General features: G+C 42.1%; 1 protein-coding gene across 1 annotated transcript in view; it reads left to right on the forward strand.

Annotated features, from left to right (window-relative positions):
- Positions 1-22500, forward strand: part of znf521 (zinc finger protein 521) — a 48012-nt gene that overhangs the window by 19413 nt on the left and 6099 nt on the right. The window contains exon 3 of the mRNA XM_030774831.1: positions 16775-16906. Coding sequence (XP_030630691.1) covers positions 16775-16906 — 132 coding nt within the window. The remainder of the gene's footprint in view (positions 1-16774; positions 16907-22500) is intronic.

Below are 22500 nucleotides of genomic sequence, written 5' to 3' on the forward strand. Positions count from 1 at the left end.
CTCTCTCCTGCTGTCCGTTTCAGGTCAGTTTTAACAGCATATTTTTGATAACCCTCTGGATAATAACCAGATTTTCTCATAAAATCATAAAATCACACGTGGTACATCACTTTCTCAGGGCAAACAGAATCAGCATGACAGTATGTCTTTAAGTGAATCACCATATATGATTTAGCATGATATCTGAACACAAGTTAATTAATGATGAAAGGGTTGGCCTTTGGTTGCAGCAACACACCTTCTGCATGCCTATATATGTATTGCTTAGATAATCGAATGCTCCTAGATGTTTAGATTTTTATGTTAGGCTTGCATGGGAATAGATAATGTAAAAAAATGATATGGAATTGAAACTGGTCTCAAAGTTTTCACTGGCATAGCCCTGGAAACAAGTGACAGATTCAGTAATGAAGCTTCACATTTGTGCTATTATCCAAGATCCCTCTCCTACCTTCTTCCCCTTGATTAATAGCCTGTCACCCTGGTTTCCTGTTTGCTAGCTTATTTCTGAATCATGTTTTGTTTATATTGTCAATATGTTGTTTATATATCAGTGTTATGAGTGAGGTTCTGCCCCCCACCCCCATCCCAGGGGGAAAAAAAGAAAACAGCACAAAATGAATCCATAGATGACAGACCTTAAAGGTGATAATATTATGTCCAGTCACAATAGCCTGCCCACTGGTGTTGGGTATAGGAATCCTTCAGAAATAGGAGCCAGAGAGAGAGAGAGAGAGAGAGAGAGAGAGGGAGCCAGAGAATGAATCAATAGACCATCTCCGTCTGCTGTCTGAGCCCTTGATGAATTACTGAATTACTGAAACAAGATGCAGCACTTAGTAGTTTTTGGAGATCACGGGAGAAGAGAAGAGGGGAGAAGAGAAGAGAAGAGAAGAGAAGAGAGGAGAGGAGAGGAGAGGAGAGGAGAGGTGAAGAGAAGAGAAGAGAAGAGAAGAGAAGAGAAGAGAAGAGAAGAGAAGAGAAGAGAAGAGAGAGTGAAACACTTTAAAAGGACATGGGTGCCATTTAGACTAGGCTGCACTACCACTAAAAGCAGCCAGTGATCAGCCCACAGTTTCCACTCTTTGGGAATACCAGCCACTCTCTCTGTGGTGAAGAGGAGCGAAGAGTAAATGGCACTGGCAAATCTCACATCCAACCCCTGAGTATGTGTCTGGCTGCACACCAGGACTGATTTCCTGGAATAAACTGGAAATATTTCAGTTCAGGAGAGAGTGGTCCTTTTATTCTCACACTTCCAGGGAAATATCTCATCAGAACAGCATCAAAATGCTGAACATGCTGCAGCTTTGGGGGTAGTTAACATGAGGTGGGTCCTGAGACCTGGATGGGTTTGGTTCTGAGAACCAGATGGGTTTGGTCCTCAATCCTTGATGGGTTCAATCAGATGGGTTTGGAAATTGTGGCCACAGACTATTCAATGATGTCAGTGATCCTGAGTCACAGTCACCTTTGTGATAGAAATTGAATACTGTGGCAGAAATGCTGCAGAACACACACACACACACACACACACACACACTGAAATACACACGCACACACACATACACACACACATACACACATACACACGCACACACACACACACACGCACACACACACACACGCGCACACACACACACACACACACACACACACACAGCTCTCTTGCCTGTGTTCCAGGTATTCTGAGGCTGTGATGGTGTGATAACAGAGTGTACTGTGCAGGATGTTATGTTGCCATGCAGGTGAAAGCCGTTACTAGAGGTGCCTAGACAGCTCCAAGCTGGTGCCAAGCCATGCCTACAGAAACACTCACTGTACACCCAAAATCACACACTCCTACTGTGAGAGCAATTAATACATCCAAACCCATCTTAAACAGAAGCAGTACTGTCAAGCCCCTTGTTTTCTACTTATAGTGAATACAGACAGAGCTTATGAACAGGTGCAAATTTACGTACGCTCAAGCCAATGACCCTTTTAAACACACAGAGTAAATGATCCATTTGATCCAACAAAAGATGAAGCTAAGCTGGGTTGTGTTATACAGCATTGTATTGTATTGTACCCGGCCCCAAAATGATACCGTTGTCAGAATAGCAGCACAATGATACTGCTATCAGAATAACAGCATGATGATACCGCTATCAGAATAGCAGCACAACGATACTGCTATCAGAATAACAGCACAACGATACCGCTATCAGAATAACAGCACAACGATACCGCTATCAGAATAACAGCACAATGATACTGCTATCAGAGTAACAGCACAATGATACCGCTATCAGAATAACAGCAGGATGATACCGCTATCAGAATAACAGTACAATGATACTGCTATCAGAATAACAGCAGGATGATACCGCTATCAGAATAGCAGCACAACGATACTGCTATCAGAATAACAGCACAACGATACTGCTATCAGAATAACAGCACAACGATACTGCTATCAGAGTAACAGCACAATGATACCGCTATCAGAATAACAGTACAATGATACTGCTATCTGAATAACAGTACAATGATACCGCTATCAGAATAACAGCACAACGATACCGCTATCAGAATAACAGCACAACGATACTGCTATCAGAATAACGGCACAACGATACTGCTATCAGAGTAACAGCACAATGATACCGCTATCAGAATAACAGTACAATGATACTGCTATCTGAATAACAGTACAATGATACTGCTATCAGAATAAAAGCACAACGATACCGCTATCAGAATAACAGCACAACGATACTGCTATCAGAATAACAGCAGGGTGATACCGCTATCAGAATAACAGCACAGCGATACTGCTATCAGAGTAACAGCACAATGCTACCGCTATCAGAATAACAGTACAATGATACTGCTATCTGAATAAGAGTACAATGATGCTGCTATCAGAATAACAGCAGGGTGATACCGCTATCAGAATAACAGCACAGCGATACTGCTATCAGAGTAACAGCACAATGATACCGCTATCAGAATAACAGTACAATGATACTGCTATCTGAATAAGAGTACAATGATGCTGCTATCAGAATAACAGCAGGATGATACCGCTATCAGAATAACAGCAGGATGATACCGCTATCAGAATAACAGTACAATGATACTGCTATCAGAATAACAGCAGGATGACACCACTATCAGAATAACAGCAGGATGATACCGCTATCAGAATAACAGCAGGATGATACCGCAATCAGAATAACAGCACAATGATACTGCTATCTGAATAACAGCAAATGGATATTGTTTAACGTACTCACTTTTATTGTCTGGACCATAAAGAGGGAAATGAATCCTCATTTTGCAGACGAAACAGCTCACTTTAGGGACCCAGCCCTGTAAGTGCCATTAAGTGGAAATTGACGTTCACATATTCCAGTGGTTTGATTAATTACTGTGTTCCATGTGTTTCTGTTATGGGCCAATGAAATATGGGAAACAAATTGCTTTGCTTTTCACTATCCTGTTCTGTTAAACTCATCTAACTATTGACACATGTTTTGCCACCTGCCAGTGGAGAAAGTAGCCGGACGACAAAGGCTGTAATAGATCTTACCAAATGCAGGTGGTATTTGTAAAATTAGCTTAAAAAAGTTGGGTAGTTGTAGTTTGATTAATTTACAGAAAGCTCAGTTTTCAGAACATGAAGTGGTACAGGTCCAGAGAAGTGTGCATCATTGTTTGGGGGCCAGAGCCCTGTTTGATGTTCTGTCCGCACACTCAGTTTGTGGTATCAACACTTTTACTTCTCTTTATTGTTGCCACTTGTGAGTCAGTGTAGTAAATATGAGCCTTGAGCTCTGCTGGATGTCGACGCTCTTCCACCCACGCCTCGCCCATAGTTGATTCACCCCGAAAACGACTGCTCTGGCTCCAGCACCTGATACAGGTCTCGTTTACTCGCCAAAGTGAGTTAGGCAGGCAGTCCCTGTCCCCCCACCTCACCCCTCCACCCCTCCATCTCTTTCCCTCCCAATATGTACTTGGACTGGGCCGCAGGCTGCACCTTTTCTCTGTTCCATAGGGATAGGGGGCCAGATGGAGGAATTTGATTAACCAGCAGTGGAGGACCAAATGTTCAATTGGATACAGTGCCGGTAGAAACGGGAGGGGGGTCGGTGTGGGAAGCACTGGAGGGGTGTGCACATGGGGCAGGGACTGAAAATGGCTGGCTAGTGTGTGGGGGCCAACACTCGCTTCCCCTCTGGGTGGGGGGGGGGGGGGGGCGCAGCAATGCAGAAAAGCCTTTTTTTCCAAGCACCAGCTGGGCCTTTTAGGAGCCACCATCCCCATAGCAGACAGCATGGCACAGCCTCTGAGCAGCTTGACTTTACCATATGTGGAACTTTTTTTTCACACTCTCCACCTGGTTTCCCTTAGGGACACATTCCCTGAGGCAGCAGAGGCAGGTGAATTGCTCTTAATGCAAGATACTGAATCACTGGGCCAGCAGGATTTAGGCACCTAAAGAGAGGGAGAGACAAAAAACAAAGGTGGGGAGGGGTTTTGGGGTAGGGGTGCAGGCTCAGGAGGAAATGCCTGGCACATACTGCCTTGACATTGGAGCCTGTGCCCAGTGTCAGAGTGCAGAAATAGGGGCTGCATGATGATTTGATTTGCTTTTGCTTCATGCCTCACCCACCTCCCCACCCCTTCTGTATTTCTCCTTTTTCTTTTCTTTTTTCCTTTCTCCTTCCTCCTCTGTGTATCATTTTTCAGAGTGCTTTTTAAAAAGCAACTCTATCCGTTTTGGCTGCGTCTTTTGCTCAATTTGCCATGACTCCCTATTGCCCCCAGGCTAGTCATTGCCCTACAGTCTCCTCCACCTGTCCCTCCTACTTTCACACTTTACTCCATGTGTTTTCAACCAGCTAAAGGCTACTTTCCTGTCTTGGGCCCTTTCCATTCCCCCACTTGAGTAAAACATCTCTGTGCTGGTCGAGTATTTATTTTTGTGTTTTTAGCACAAAGCTGAGCAGGAAATTGTTTTAGATATACTTTTAAAAGTACGTTTTAAATGCAAAAGTATTTTAAAAGTACTTTAAGAACGTCTTATGGCCTTTTGTCACATGCTCTAAGCCAGTGGCTGGTTCATATTTCATGTACCATGAGCTTGTTCCAGAAGGGAGGGTGTGTTTGAACTGAAGCTAATAGACTGGAGTGTCGAAGGTTTACAGAATTGTGTCAGCCAAATGTCAGATGTGCAGAACTGCTCGGTCAGTCCACAAGCCCTTATCCTGCTAGTAGGACAGCCGATCTGTGTTTGAGCAATGAGGGGAGGGATTCTTGAGTGAGGGACATCAAGGACAGCAGGTTAATGCACTCCGAAGGGTCTAGAAGCCATTACTCAAATACCATGCAATCTCTAAGAGTTTGTGTGTGTGTGTGTGTGTGTGTGTGTGTGTGTGTGTGTGTGTGTGTGTGTGTGTGTGTTTCCTCCCATACCCACCCTCTCTCCATCCTGCTCATCTCTTGTCTAATCCCTCCAAATGGCTCAAGTGAAACTCTTGCCAGTAGAGAAAGAGAGGGAGGGAGGGAGGGAGGGAGGGAGAGCAGGAGGGAGAGAGAGGGAGAGGGAGAAAGAGAAATTAATTGTGGGGAGTGGAGTTTAAACCCATTGGCTGGTGCTTTTACTTTGAAATGCTGCCCTTTTCCCCTCACTGTATACAGCCCACCACATCCCTCTGACACCAACCAGCAGTCCAACCATCAGGGCTTCAATGCACTGACCTCAAACACCAACCAGCAGCCCAATCACCAGGGCTTCAATGCACTGACCTCTAACACCAACCAGCAGCCCAACCATGAGAGCTTCAATGGACTGACCTCGAACACCAACCAGCAGCCCAATCACCAGGGCTTCAATGCACTGACCTCGAACACCAACCAGCAGCCCAACCATCAGAGCTTCAATGCACTGACCTCGTGGGCTCTTGTTGGTTTATTTTTGTTGTCATTGTTGTTTTTCTCATATCTTTTTTGCAGGTCCTTATTTGACAGGCTTGGCAGTAGGTCAAAGACTGGGTATTTTTTTAGCAGTGGCAGTGGGGAGGCGGAGATTTTCTACACATGATGAACAAACAGAGAGCTAACTCATGGTTGGTACACAAGTCTTCTGCTGAAAGCTTTGTGAGTATCATGGTGCAGAGCATAAAAAAAGAAAAAAAGTCAGGCAACGGTACAATGCTTTTGCAGGCAAGCCAGGACATATGGAAAATGGCTCTGTTTTTTGGTGGAAAATGGAACTATTCATGCACGGTCAATCCTCTACCAGCATACCGACATTCCTTGATACCCCCTGTTTGTGCAGCTGTGCCCTCGATTAAATTAGCTACACCCCCACCCCCCATCCCCCACCCCCGACCTGCCAAGCTCTCTGTTCCTCCCTTGCTCAATCTTAGTGTCTCTTAGGACTTGGTCGGGGACAGATATGAGTGTTAGTGAAAAGGCAGACCACTCCACAAACTCCCCCTATCGACGAGAGTGGCAGCCTGAGCCTACTGAATTTGCTCCAATGTGATTGAGGTGTGGGAGAGAACGGGTTTGGGCTATGATGAGTTGATAGGGAGAAGGGGGAGAGGACAGCGACTCCCCTAGAGAGAAAGCAGTAGCAGTCACACCGCACCACAGGCTCTGACAGCTCTTGTGGGAGTGGTGAATTGTAGGGGCTTGTGGGATTGGGGCTGTCAGTTGTTCCAGCAGCATTCAGCGTTCATGGGCTAGACATCCACTGGGAGTGAATTACTGAAGGCTTTTCTTCTTTACCCTTTTTTTGGAGTGTGTGTGTGTGTGTGTGTGTGTGTGTGTGTGTGTGTGTGTGTAAGTAGGGGGCTTGGAGGCTATAATTGAGAGCACAGAGGGAGACTCGTCTCTCTGTCTTATGATTCTGAGGTGAAGCTGAGAACCCGCGGGGCCCCCTGTCACTGCGTTTGGGCGCACTCGTCGCAGACTTCAATAAAAACACACAAAACGAATTCCCCCAGAAGGGCGCCTACCCTGAAATGCCTTCACCAATGGAAAAGAGTGAAGTTTTCACTGAATCATTTCGTGCATGACCCTATGTTCGCTGCAAGACATGACAGTGATAGAAAGTCCCCAATCACAAAAAGGAAAGGAACAGAACACCTAAAATACCTAAAATTGCCTTTCTCGCACCTATTATTTTACACAATGATTCCCTTCTTGCTCTCTCTGTGTTGACAAATGTCAAGTGCCGTTAGGGATAAGATTTCCTTTCTTCTCTTTCTCTGTGAGTAACCCAGGCTGGCAAGCACTGCACAACTGTACACTAGAACAACTCTTTCTGGAGAAAAAACAAACAAACAAACAAAAAACTATCACTAGAATTAAGCATTTCCAAAATAGGGACAGAGAAGTAAAAAAGTGTCAAGCTCACAGGTTCCCACTGCCTGTGCCTGCACCTGTGGGATCAGCCTCTCTGCTGCCATAAGTTTCTTTGCAAAGGGTTTGTTCTCTTTTCTTTTCTTTTGGTTGCTGCAGATTGCAGGTTTGTTATGTGGGAGTGATGTCTCTTTGCTTGTGAGGGCTTAGTGAGGTGAGTGTGAGGGAGTTTGTTTAGTCTGGATTATGGCACAGTGACACCCCCTACCCTCCTCTTCAGGAGCTGACAATCATGCTGACGTTGTATTTAACCATGTTCCACTTGCTGAGATGATGGATTGACCGATTCCATCCTCTAGATGATTTCAATGTGGGTTTTTTTGTGTTCTGATGTTTTGAGAAACTTCCATTTCAAAAATTCAGTTTCCTCATTTTTATTTTTATCTTTCATCATTTTATATTTCAGTCTGGTTGAAAAGCACTAATGATTAGAGAGGGTGTATAAGCTCATGTCGTCTCATGCTAAAGCCAAAGCTGTTGGCTCAAACAGAAAGCATGGCTTCTCAGAAAGGGTTACGACATACCTCAGAACCTTTCACACACAAAACTCTGCAAACATATCATCTTATTTTTCACTAGTTCTTGTTAAACAGTTAATCACATTTAAATAAAACATAGACATTCATATATATATATATATGTATATATGTGTATATATATATATATATATATATATATATATATATATATATATATATATATATATATATATATATATATATATATGTTTTTTTTTCTGTCTTAGGAAATGCTTCATTCTCCTTAATACAGAGATTGAATCATTTCTACATTTCCTTGTTTTTCAACGAAGCAGTGTGTTACATGGGAGAGGTCAAAGACAGGGTATTTTTTTTAGCAGTGGCAGTGGGGAAGGGGAGATTTTCTACACATGATGAACAGAGCTTGATATGCTTGATTTGCTCTTATGTGACTCTACTTCAGAGAGGTAGCTCCCTGTGCGTACGAGTGTCCTCTGACAAATTTTGATGGGTAAAGAGTCCTCCTCACACAAAGGCTGAGGTGGTTCACTCCAAACAGACACTCACCCACTATCTAAGCCGCTTATCCTAGTCAGGGTTGCAGAGGGTGCTGGAGCCTATCCCAGCACTCATAGGGCGAAAGGCAGGGAAACACCCTGGACAGGTCACCAGTCCATCGCAGGCACACAAACACACATTCATACCTAGGGGCAATTTAGTGTCTCCAATTTGCCTAACCTGCATCTCTTTGGACTGTGGGAGGAGACAGGGGGAGAACATGCAAACTTCACACAGAAAGGACCCTGTCAGCTTGGCCGGGTGCATCGAACCTAGGACCTTCTTGCTGTGAGGCGACAGCAGGAAGAGTAGTGTATATGTATTGGTTGAATATGCATAATAGACAAAATATTTACAGTAGGTTATATGTACAGTTTAAATAGGGTACTCTGAACAGCATGAGAGGTAAAGCCAGTGCAAAAGAGCAGAAAAACAGTGCATATAAGTGGAGAGATAGTGCAGTGGAGTGCGAATAAAGCTTAGTGCTGTGCTGTGGAGTTCAGCAGGGTCACAGCCTCATGAAAGAAGCTCTTCCTGAGCCAGCTGGTGCGGGACTGGAGGCTCTTGTAACGCCTGCCAGATGGGAGGAGGGTAAAGAGTCCGTGGTTAGGGTGGGATGCATCCTTGATGATGGCCTACCACCATGGTGTCGTCTGCGAACTTGATTATGGTGTTGGAACCATGGACAGGGACTCAGTCATAGGTGAAGAGGGAGTACAGGGGAGGGCTCAGCACACAGCCTTGTGGCATGCCGGTGTTCAGGGTGAGAGTGGAGGAGGAGAGGTAATCTAACTTAACAGACTGGGGTCTGTTAGTCAGAAAGTCCAGAGTCCAGTTGCACAGGGATGTGCTAATACCTAGCTGGCTAAGTTTGGAGATCAGCTTGGAGGGAATCACCGTGTTGAATGCTGAGCTGAAGTCAATGAACAGCATTCTGACGTAAGAGTTGGAACTGTCTAGGTGGGTCAGGGCAGAATGGAGTGCCATGGAGACGGCGTCCTCTGCTGACCTGTTGGTGTGGTAGGCAAACTGATGGGGATCCAGGGTAGAGGGCAGGCAGGATTTGAGATGCGTTAGAACCAGTCTCTCAAAGCACTTTGCAATGATGGGGGTGAGTGCAACTGGGCGGAAGTCATTCAAGGCCGTAGCAGTGGAGTGATTCGGCACGGTACGATGGTGGCAGTCTTGAAGCTAGTGGGGACAACTTCCTGGGCCAGGGACAGATTGAAAATGTCCGTAAAGACCCCAGCCAGCTGCCCTGCAACAGACTCTGAGCACACGGCCAGGTATTCCAATTATTGATTGCTTTAGTAAGTAGCCGTGTAAGGAGTGGGATAGTGTTCAGCTAGCTGGTCATTATAGTGAAATAAACTCCTGTAACTGTACATCTCGTAACTAAACATGCAACAGGACCTTTCAAGTAAGGGAGCCAAATTCCAAAGGCAATTGGTGAGGAGATGGCTCAAACAGCTAGAGAAATAGTAAATAGTTTCTTAACCAGCTCTTGACCAACCGTATTCTTATAGCTCAATGGCAAGTTCAAGCGTACACCAAACTACGGAGGAAGAGGTCTGCACAGTCTTTTCGCAAGGAGAACGTTTTCCTGCTCTTGTTTACAACCTGATGCACTTCTCCAAACCGATTCAGCGAAATAGCATGCAGACTTTTTCCTCCGTAGGTCTCTGCTGGAACTTGCCATTGAGCCATAAGCACACGGTGTTCTGTTGCTCTTGTCGCATTTTGCAGCAAGGGTTTCTATGAAACCAACACTTGTTATGAGATTATTTACTATTTACTCTTTGGGCCATCCCTTTGCCAATTCCCTGTTAAATTTAGCTCCGCTACTTTGAAGGACCTAATAACAAGAAAATAAGGACCCCGTGTAATGAAGTCCAAATTATTGCTTCGTTCAAATTTAAATGATTTAACATTTTTGCTTGATTATCTTTGATTGTACTATAATACTTTACTGATGCTAATGTAAAACTTGTTTTGCTCACTCAGTAGCCTATGAAAAAAAATAGAGAAATTATTTAAAAATGAAAAACTAATGTCTTGTGATATGCCTAAGTATAAACTAACTTTTATATATTCAGAATTACATTTATATATTCAGAATTGCATATATATATATATATATATATATATATGTTCGGAATTACATTTATATATTTCCTGTTTGGCCCCTTACACACACACACACACACACACACACACACACACATATATATATTTCTCCCTCAGACATGTTTGGCACTGATATCACTGCTCACATTTTCAGGAGATTAACTGAACTTGGGTCAGAACTGAATTCCACCCTCTATGCTTTATGATATGGTAGAATCAGTTTATAAGGTGACCAAAGAAAGCTGGGGAGGAGAACACAGCACTGAAAGTGGCCAAAGAAGTTGTTAAGGAGAAGGGTTAAGTGTCTGCTGTATTGTTCAGTTCTAAAGTAACAGTGAGAATAATTGTAATTTTTTTTAAATTGAGTGTGTGTGAGAGAATAGGCTGTAGCTGGCAGATTTCTGTGGTGCTACTTTACCTTGAAACAGTGTAACATCCTCTGAATCTGATCAGGTTGCAAGGCCTGAAAGTGTGTTACTCAAGAAGTGGTGCAGTGAAAACTGGGAGCAGATAACTGCCTTCCTGTCCAGTTAATCTATTCCTTAAAAACACTGCAATAAACATGCACACACACACTCCATCTCATCTCCTATTTGTTTTAGCTTCATCCCATCTACCCAGTGTTAGTTCACAGAATGTGATCATGTTCAAAATTGGATGGAACAGTTCGTGAATAATCCACTTCAGTCTTCAAATAACATATCAGAAACATGAACAACAGTTAATGCCAAAATTACCAAGACACACCCTGTGAAGCATCCATCACATTTGTCCTAGCCATTTAGAATAAATAATGTTATTATTTGACATGAAAGAAAAACTGGTATTCTCCTGCTGCCTCTATGCTGTTGTTTAACATCTGAACTGGAGCCAAATCAGTGTTGGAGTCATTCCTGAGGTTCCTGAGGTTTGTATTACACAGAATGAGGAAACGTTCCAAAACACTATGACTCACTTTGTGGACCCCTCTCTCTCTCTCTCTCTCTCTCTCTCTCTCTCTCTCTCTCTCTCTCTCTCTCTCTCTCTCCCCTATTAGTTAATTACATACAGGTGTTTCTGTCTCACTCAGGACATTCCCTCTTGACACTTAAAAAGCGTGAGGAATAATATACATAAAGATGAAGAGAAGAAAGGAGGCGGTAGGAAAAAAAGAAGTTGGGAAGAAGTGGCTGAATATGCTGTGTGAAGCAAATTATCACCCCACGTAGATTCATCACTTCTCCCCACTGGATTAGGGAAGGGCCTTTCTAATGAAGTTCACCCTGTCAGAATGAAGGGACTAATTCGGATTTAGCTGAGGTAATGAACTTTCTGTCTCCTGATGCGAGGAGCATCATGGTGTGAGGAAGGAAGACAAGTCTTTGCAGCATCAGGAGGGGAAGAGAGAGAAATAAGAAGAATGAGGAAGATGAAATAAAAAAAAAAAAAAAGCCAAATATCTGTCTGGTATTTGCTGAATTGTATTAAATTTCCAGTGTGGGGGCTCAGAGTTATATAAAATTATGCTAATGGCTCCTAACCTGCTGTGTGTGGTGACTTGCTGCTCCTGAGCATGCGTGGCTGGCCGTAGCATAGAGCGCGCTCAGTGGGACTCGCCTTTTCTATTAAGGAAAACCTCCAGACACCTGATGATGAATTCGCTTCCACCAAATGTTCGCTTCCTTCTTTTTGATTCGTTTTTTAAAAGATGGTGAAGACTAAAAGGAGGACCATCTCTCTCCAAGTGACTGGAGAGAGGAGTGGCACATGTGTTCGCTGTGCCAAGGGGCAGGGAGATTTTAGGGGGTTGGGGGGTTCCTCTGCAGACAGGCTCAGGGAGTCAATTAAGGCAAGTCCTGATAATTATAAACTGGCTGAATACTTAGACCGACTAACTGTCAACTGGTTCATGCTGTGGACCAGGCCAAGGGGCCACTCCTCATTCTCCCCATCGTTATCTAAGTTGGTCTTGGTGGAGGCAGATGACACAATGCATGGCGGTACTCCCGTTTTGTGTCAGCTCATCCAATGGACTGACGGCAAGAGAAACAAAGCACACTGGTCATGTGCCCGTAATTTTGTTTTATTAAATCATATGTTTACTACTCATTCTTACCTCTCTCTTTCTCTCTGATTCTCTTGTATATTCTGTACTTTTATTCCCTCCATGTTCAGAAAAGAGTCAAAGCGTATGTTTTTTTTTTTTTTTTAATTTTCTTTTTTCAGTAAAAGAATGGAACACTTTACATCTGTAATGGCCTTCTAGAGCATTCAAATTTTTGTTGTTCGTCTTGACATGTGCGATTTGTTGTTAGCTGGCGTAAATTCCTGCCTATCCGCCATGCCTAGTCTGATATCCCTCAGTATTTTTTCCCGTCAAACAAACGTTAGTCTCAACAATTCTTGATTGATGCTTAGCTGATTTGATGGTTGAACTAAGCATTTAGATTCCTCACAAATCAGAAATCTAGCTAATGAGACCCCCCCCCCCCCCCTCTCTCTCTCTTACCTTTCCCAAGATGTGATTAAGAGCACACACTGTGTGTTTGTGTAAGTGTTATGTCCATCCTTACATTGTGCTGGCTGTAATCATGTGCTGGCCTAGGGATTTTGTCTGTTGTTTTTGTTGTTAGCTCAGCTTATAAAAAGTAAAAAGTGAAAAAATCAGCGATTTGCCTTTTTGTATATGCGTTCTAATGCATAAAGTGTTTGTAATATGTCTTAGGACATAGTCATGGAGTACAGATTGATATAACTGCTTTAAATTTTCACAAACGCAACTACACAACTATGTTGCCTTTGACTCGGCATGCAAACATATGCAAAGATTAAAACATATGCTGTAAGATAGATACCAGAGTAGATTTAACAGATGATTTAAAAGATATGCTACAAGAAGGATTCTAGAGTAGTGTTCAAGGTGATTTAAAATATGTGCAGCGTCAAAATGCCAGTCATAAAAAGTTTTAGCCGTGCTTTGTTCTTGTAGGATTCTCTGTTTTTCTTTCTTCTCTCTCTCCACAGTGTGTTGTCTAGCTTCTCTGACAAACCATGCTCCCTAAATGAAAGTTTTGAGTGTGTGGTCCTAACATGAAGCTGACTTTGTTTCACCTTGAGACAACACACCTGACACTGCCCCACTCCCCCAACTCCACCCAGCACACACACACACACACACACACACACACACACACACACACACACACACACACACACATACAGATAACACTGACTCCCTGTAAAATGGTTAGACAGATATTTAAATGAATTTACCCTGTGACATGACACTCATTCAGACAAAAGACTTATTCCGACTCTTTCAGTCAAAGCACTGTGTTAAGACTGCAGAGAACTTACAGGCCTTTAACTTTTTATTACATCTGTCTTTAGCCTTTAATTTTAATTACTTACATTTTTAATTATTCATCTCCTTAATTAGTTTTAAATCTGGGTCCTCTATGAGTTTGCTACTCATTCTTACCCTGCAGCTCGCATAACACACACAGTCAGTGGTGTACTAATATTCATCAAGTAATTCCAACCGTTACAGCACATGTTCTCCTCACTGCTGCTATTTCACGAGACACCCAGCCCTGGACTCAGTGGAGCTCTGTTATCTTTCTAAGACTTGTCAACAGCGAGGTAAATTAAACATTCCTCTGCATAGAGACTCTGCTTCACTGTCGGGATCTTACACACACACACACACACATTTTCCCAGGGAGGTGGAGTCAATCCATATTCATCCTTAATTCCCTGGGCCTTAATCAGTCTGATATCCACCAATTATCTGTTAATAGAGATCTCCCATGGAAGCCCACCTACTGTTTACAAGCCCATGGATAGATAAACAGCCTCAGTGAAGGGATCTGAGAGCAGATCATTCTGAGGGCATGGGACTAGGAAAGGAGATTTTCAAAAACTGGTGATAACTGAGCTGAGAACAGTTCTCTGGTCTTTTGAAGAAACCATAACTCTTTATTTTGAGTCTTCCTGTGTACTACGGTGTATTTAGGAGGAGTGCACTAATTACCAATGGATAGTTGTGCTATAGCTTAATTGATTAATGCACGTGTGGAGTAGCCAGAAAGGACAAAGTTGAACAGTGGGGGAATGGCTGGGCAACCGGCTCTTACATTGATCCAGACAGAATCAGAAATGCTGGACATATGATGTCTGCTACTGATGACTAGACAGTACAGATCTTATCTCTGCCTGTGCTTCTCTCTGCTCAGTGGAGAGAAACCCAGAATTGCTTAATTATGAGTAAATTTATGAAATCTGTTTTTTGGTTGTTGTCATTATACCAAACTACAGAATGCTGTTGTACTAGTGTTTTTAAGATGGAAAGATGGATGTTTTAGTCCATGTTTTTCTCAGTCTTTCTGTGAATGGAGCACTGGCATGGGATAGATCAATCATTGTGAACTGCATCAAAATTTCAAATGTTTTTACTCATATGTTCTGAGTTTACCAGACACAGCTCACTGTATACTTATAAAGTATATATATACACACACATATGCACATTCATATCTTCACTGTATTGTCATGATTTTCCTCCACTTTGCTCTCTTTCAATATTAGGGACATTTTTATGTTTTTATTTGATGTCACATATTTCTCCTGCTCAATCTCTCTCACCTCCAAATGGCAGAGAGATTAGACAGTGTTGTTTGAAGGAGCTGTGAAATACATAAACCATGAGCCACAGGAAGCTGTAGGAAGCACAGGCCCTGTGGACATGCTGATGGCTTTGTACATTTCTGTCAGCGATACTTAACTGGAGAAGGAGCACAGAGACACACTTTGTGACAGTGAAGAACAATCAAAAGTACGGATGGAAGACAGAGAAGAGCATGACAGAACTTTAAGCTCTGAAAATAGTGGCATGAATGTAGAAATGCATCTCCCACTTGATCTCATTACTTCTTTTTGTCATAGTTATCGTTATTGTCAAATGGAATTAACAATTACTTTAGTTCAATAATTCTCTTTGTTTACAAAGCAGTGTCAGTGTTGCAACAGTCGTGGCAATAAAGCAATTTGAATAAAAAGCTTTAGTTTCTTGGCTGATGGAGTAAGTGTGTGTGTGTGTGTGTGTGTGTGTGTGTGTGTGTGTGTGTGTGTGTGTGTGTGTATGTATGCCTGTGTGTGTGCATGAGTGCATTTGTGTATGTGTTTTTAGTTGCACATGTATCTATCTGTGTGTGTGCTTGTTCAACTACCCAGGGTAACTGGTTCTCTCATGGTTCTCTCATAGTTCTCTTGTGGCTTGGTCTGCTAAGGACTCATCAGTGCTGTTTTTTTTTTGTTTTTTTTTTTGTTGTTTTGTTTTTTTCTTTTGAAGGTGGGCAGTCGCTCAGGTGGTTGATGCAGTTGGGTATGAAGGTAATCGGTTCCACTAACCCAGTGCTCTGGGTGTTTGACAGGGGACCCAGCTGATTCTGGGGCTCTGTGCCAAAGTATGTGGCTCTCCTAGCTCCACATTACACACGCTGTTCTGTGGAATGAATTGTGCATAGCCCTCTTGTCAGAAATTTGTGTTGGAGTAGCACTTGACTCATTTTACCTTTGATTGAAAGGAGACCCAGCATAATGCAGGAGAGCCATGTGTGTTGTAACAACTTTGCTTCCCCATTTCAGAAAAGAGTGACCATGTATGCTCACACATCGATATATGAACTTTCCTTCATTGCTTCATTATTATCCTTCATGTGAATATTACTGATGTCTCTATACAGCTCTCTGGGGCAGTCGTGTATGTGTTTTTGGAGGGTTTCATTATATAGCATATTTTGGTATTTAGTACTCGTTGTTTTGAGATTAGCATCAGGGTCTTTATTTTAGAGTTTTAGTTTAAACAACTTGTAAAATATTTCCATCTCAGATTATTTGAAATTTATATCTAACTGAAACATAACTTTCCTGTCTCATTTGGAGAGCGGTATAAATTATTTACACCTCGGTGGATTTCTTCTCTTTGGAAAGTGTCTTGCATTACGCCATTGTATTATGGTAAATTTTCACATAAACTGCTTAATTTTAATATTTGGGGCATTTTATTTAGCTTTTCATATCCCTTAAATAGTATTAGCTGCACTGAGCAATGACTTGAAACTTTGTAATTCTCTGTTTCTCCTGTAATGTGATGCCTAAACTGTTCTCTTTTGACTATGGAACGTTGTCTTTGTTTCTGTTGTCCTTAGAGGAGGGGCTGAACCATGAATGTAAACTTTGCAGTCAGACATTTGACTCCCCGGCCAAACTTCAGTGTCACCTCATTGAACACAGCTTCGAAGGCATGGGCGGCACCTTCAAATGTCCTGTCTGTTTTACAGGTGAGTGTGTGTGTGTGTGTGAGAGAGAGAGAGAGAGAGAGAGAGAGAGAGAGAGAGAGAGAGGGAGTGTGTGTTTCTGTGTGTCTGGCTGAGTATGCGAAAGAGAGAGAGAGAGAGAGAGAGAGAGAGAGAGAGAGAGAGAGAGAGAGAATGTACATGAGCGTGTGTGTGTGAGTGTGCATTTCTGTGTGTGTCTGTGTGTGTTTGTGTGTGAGAGAGAGAGACAGAGAGAGTGTGTGTGTGTGTGTGTGTGTGTGTGTGTGTGTGTGTGTGTTTAGTTAACAGTCCATTACTGTGTATCTCTCACTGAACAATTCACCATAATGCTCATTCCACACTGCAGATAAAACAGACATGTTGGGTGTTAAGCAAATCACACGAACATGTTGACAGAATGAACACATATGATAAAAATATGGTATATTAGTAAGGCAACTGTGTTGTCATGGCAACTTGAGGAAATCAACAACCGTGGCGATACTGTAAGGTATTTTACAATACATTTCTCTCTGAAATAGTTTCCCGGTGGAGAGCAGAAGCATTTTATTAGAGAGAGAGAGAGAGAGAGAAGGGAAAGAGAGAGAGAGAGAGAGAGAGAGAGAGAGAGAGAGAGAGAGAGAGAGAGAGAGTGCGTGTGTGTGTGTGTGAGCCAGAGAGACAGTGAGAGTGAAAGAGAGAGAGAGAGAGAGAGAGAGAGAATGACAGACAGAGACAGAGAGAGAGAGAGAGAGAGACAGAGAGAGAGACAGAGAGAGAGAGAGAGAGAGAGGTGCTAATTGTGGATGTTGGTATGTTGGTGGTAATGATCTCATCTGTCTCCTAGCACAGAAGAGGAGGGGGGGACTGGACCCTTCCCTGAGAGGATAGTTTCCCTCCTCTGGAGGCAGCAGGGTTAAGTATCTGGATAATGAAATCTGTAATGCAGTTAGTTGGAGTTTGCTACGCAGCTCACTCAAAGCCTCATTAGTCTTCTCGGTGCACACTGAAGTCTGACTCTTTGTATCTTTCACATCGCAGCTGAAGGGTTTACTTGTTTGTTGTGTGACGCGGTTCTTTTTGGGGGTTTTCAGAACAGATGGTTATTTCTATTTGGTGTCTCTGCTGTCACATCTCACATCTTCAGGGACTCATGGACAGTTTAGGAGTGCTTGACTGAACCATGCTTTAACATTGTACAGTATTAGCACTCAGTAATTCACATATCATTGTGTGTGTGTGTTTTTTTCTTTTAATCTTGTACACATTCCTCATTCAGACATCTGTTTTTAGGCTTTTTACAGAGACATGACCCTGTCTCAGTCTTTCAACCTCTTTCTCTGTCTGTCTTTCTTCTTCATCCTTCATTTCCCACTCTCTCCTCTTCTCTGTTTGGCATATTGTCGTAAGTCTGGCTACGTTGCCTATGTTTAATACAATGAACATGCTTTCTTCTTCTCAATCTTCACTTTCCCATCAGCCTCTCTGATGGACAGGTTCGCTCACTCCTTCTGTGCTCTTATCAATCCTGGAGCAGGGAAGAGAGAGAGAGGGAGAGGAGAGAAGGAGGGAGAGGGGTGGAGGGCAGACAGACAGATAGATAAGCAGACAGACAGGCAGAGATGGTAGTAGCACTTCAGAAGATCAGAGCAGTAGTAACAAAACAGAAATGGTGAAGATTTTTTGAGAATGATGTGTTTGGACAAACAAACCCTGATTTGAAATTGAGATGAAATTGATTTAAAAAACACTCGTTTTAAAGCACTGTTTAAATCGTGTGGTTTATTCTCTTCATTTTCCAGCTGCCACACAGGAGTTTCAGTCACTAAATGTTTTTTAGGTGAAATTTGAAGTCTAAAAGTCTGATGTTTAGAGGGAGCTATAAGTTCCTGACGTAGTCATAAAAAAATCTTTTGGGGAAATTGTATTATAAGTCGAGCTTACATTTTACCATCTCTGTTTTCTGAAAACATTTTACCAAATGATTTTCATGTTTTTTGTTTTGCTGTGATTTTTTTAAAAAAGAAATTTGAAAATGACAGAATGGTTAAAATGGTTAATAACTGGTAGGTTGAGAAGAAAAAGACAAAGTGAGTAACAGAGAACAGAAGTGATTCGGAGAGGAGAGGAATGGTTGAGAGAAGAAAGAAAAGGAGGAAGGGGGTTAACAGGAAAGACAACAACAGACAGGGGCTATGAGAGGATGAGATGAGAAAAGAGAGGGAAAGAAAGGAGGGGAGAGTAAAGTTGAAGAGAGATCTAGAAACCCCTGGAAGATGGCAGAGGCCCCAGTCTCCCAGGGCAAATTTGACAGGTATCAGAAGTAGGGTAGCCTGCAGCTAAAAGTATATCTGTGTGCCCTGGAGGAGTCAGTACACTGAGCAGGCATGATTTGGACTACAAGGACTTTGACAAACAAAGTAGAAATGTGGAGTAAAAGTCATGGGGGATTCTTTTAGTTTTGTCTCACTTCACTTATGTACAGTGTTCAAAACACTCTGACTTTGTGTAGCTCTTGGAATTAAATTACAGGCTTAGATCATGAGTTTAAGTTTAGTGTATGGATTAATTAAGTTCATTTGTTTTTTGAGCTGTCTTTTTCTTTTTTGTGAATATTGCTGTAGTTGTTACTACATTACTGATACACTGATACTGATCTTTAAAGCATTTTTTTCTCAATGTGGCAGACAAACGTACAGTCAAACAGACAAAGAGTAAAAGTACTGTGGAGTGTAAAACATATCTGGCCTCTATGATTATGAGTGAGAAAGTGCTGCCAAGAAATACAATGGTATTTTTGAAATTTGAGAAATTTGTAAATGTCTATGTTTATGATTCGGTAGGGTTTATTTTGGGGGCAACACAGAAGGTCCTAGGTTCGAATCTTGGCCGTCCCAAGTCCTTTCTGTGTGGAGTTTGCATGTTCTCCCCATGTTTGTGTGGATTTCCGCCCACTATCAAAGACATGTATTCATTCTCTGGTCAGTGACCTTGACCAAGGCAAAAAGAACTGGGCGCGACACTGCGGATGCCCGCTGCTCTTATTGTGTGTGTACTCACTGCTCCTTTTGTGGGTGTATAGGATGAGTCAAATGAGGTTGAATTTCACCGCTCACTGCTCCTAGTGTGTATGTGTGACCAAGCACTTCTACTTCATTGTTCCCGTACTTCTACTTCTACTAGTTTGCAGTGTGATTTGGTTTGCAATGTGGCTTAGTTTGCATTGTGGTTTGGTTTGCAGTATGGTTTGGTTGGCAATGTGGCTTAGTTTGCAGTGTGGTTTGGTTTGCAGTATGGTTTGGTTTGCAGTGTGGCTTAGTTTGCGATGCGGTTTAGTTTGCAGTGTGGTTTGGTTTGCAGTGTGATTTGGTTTGCGGCGTGGTTTGGTTTGCAGTGTGGCTTAGTTTGCGATGCGGTTTAGTTTGCAGTGTGGTTTGGTTTGCAATGTGATTTGGTTTGCGCTGTTGTTTAGCTTGTGGTGAGGTTTGGCGTGAGGTTTGGCTCATATTTTAGACTGTTGCCTGAAATCACTGAGAACTGAACGTGTGTTTATGGTAAAGTAACAGTCTATTACTTTACAGTCTGTTAACAGTCAATCTATGTAATGTATAGATATGTATATGTAAATGATATGTAAATTATATTTTTGCTTGAGGACTCTCTTTTTTACCTTAACTTTTAAACCAATGGCATAGCTGTTTTTCAAGGCTTTGCGAGGAATAAGAGACAAAGATCCCCCTGGGTAATCCAGGCCCACTTTAGGACTGAGTGGCTGTCTTTAGGACTCTCTAGGAGTGACAGCTCTCTCCCTGAGTGCCCTCCCTGGGGTGGAGTTCTAAATCATTCACCTACTACATCACCTATATACAACTATAGTGAATTATAGCATAAAGGGTCTCCGCTCTACCAGAGCTAAAGATCTCACATGTTACAGCTCTGCAAAACGAATTATGATTACGCTTAGTTATGGTGGTATGAGTACATTAGAAGAATGTAAGTGGGTTGGTGCTCATAGAACCAATGGCACCTAACTCACATGGGCCCTCATTTACAAAACTAACATAGGATAGAAAACTGGGCATACGGTCATTTCCACGCAAAGCTCGGCATTTATCAATATGGATGTGAGTGGAGGCTACGATCTAATCTCACGTCAAGTCTCAATTCATGTACGCAAGTTTTCGAGTCGTGGATTTGCGGTGCAGCATAGTGGCGAGTCGAAGAATTGTTGCTGGACCCTATGTTCTGGCTAAGCATATATGCAGCCACATATCCATCACTTAAAAATATGTAGCCTATGGTACAATATTTTATTCTGTAAAGGCCTGCATCGACTAGTAAGTTTCATGTATCCTAACATAAATAGATATTTTCAAATTGTTTGTAATTAACAGGGTTAACAGTTTTTGTGTAAGATTAATTTGTCTTTCATTTTGAGATAGCCAACTTGTTAGGCCTGACAAATGGTGACATAATTACAAGCAATGGGTAGATACAGAAGCTCTAAGATGCCATGAATTTACATTTAATTTAGATTCCATTTTCACGTGATGATGTGTTATTTTCCTTTGTTGTCTCGAGACCTCGAATTAATTATGTCATTATCTTGAGAAAACAAAGCTTCGTTATTTCGTGATAATGACATAATTAAGTCGAGATCTCAAGAAAACAAAGAAAAATAACACGTTATCACGAGAAAACAGAATCTAAATTAAATGTAAATTCATGGCATCTTTGGGCTTCCATAGGTAGGCTAACCGATTTGCAATGTGATTGGTTCAGCTGGGCTTGGGATGTCAAGAGTTTCTATTTTGAGGTCGGAGAACTTTCTCTTCTTGGACATATTACACCCCTCCATCTCGTAAACTCTAGGGGTGAGGCCTCTAAACCGAGAATATTTAGGGGTGTGATATTTAAATGACGATCGTTTTCAGCCGCCACATTTATCGTTCTTACGCTGTAGTTGGTGAGATACAAACGTTTCATGAATCACAGGCGAACTCTGTTGTAAGATGATTTCTGCACTCGGATCTGCGTTGTTCTCTACATTAGACTGATAAATGAGGGCCATTGTGTTCCATACTGTGTCTCAGTTTGAGAAAAAGAGAAAGAGAAATGAAATCCATGCTCTATAAAGCAATGTGTGTGTTTCTGTTAATTTCAAAATTTTCAAGTCAAACAACATAAATATGTGTGTTCGATTTTCCTAATCTCTAAAACTCCACTATCAGAAGCATCTCTGCACTAAATAATGTCCCTAGATTTTGTAACATACTTAAAAGTGAAACTGGAAGATTTTGTAACACGTCCTTAAAAGCAAGGCTGGAAGATTTTATAACATGTCCTTAAAAGCAAGGCTGGAAGATTTAGTAACACATACTTAGAAGTTGGGCTGGAAGAGACTTGAAGAAATATGAGACAAAATCAGAGTTGTGAACAGGAGCACAATCACTCTGATGGGCAAAACCAGTTTCACTCAAAACTAAATGTAAAAAAAAAATCATTACAGATAAATTAAGATATGATGACTTAATGAGAAACACAAGTTCCCAAATGGCTCAGGACAAAAAAAAAAAAAAAAAAACTTGCCAAAAGAACTTATTTAGCAGTTTTGTGGT

Source organism: Chanos chanos, chromosome 5, assembly GCF_902362185.1.
Source record: "Chanos chanos chromosome 5, fChaCha1.1, whole genome shotgun sequence".
In the NCBI taxonomy this organism is placed as follows: Eukaryota; Metazoa; Chordata; class Actinopteri; order Gonorynchiformes; family Chanidae; genus Chanos; species Chanos chanos.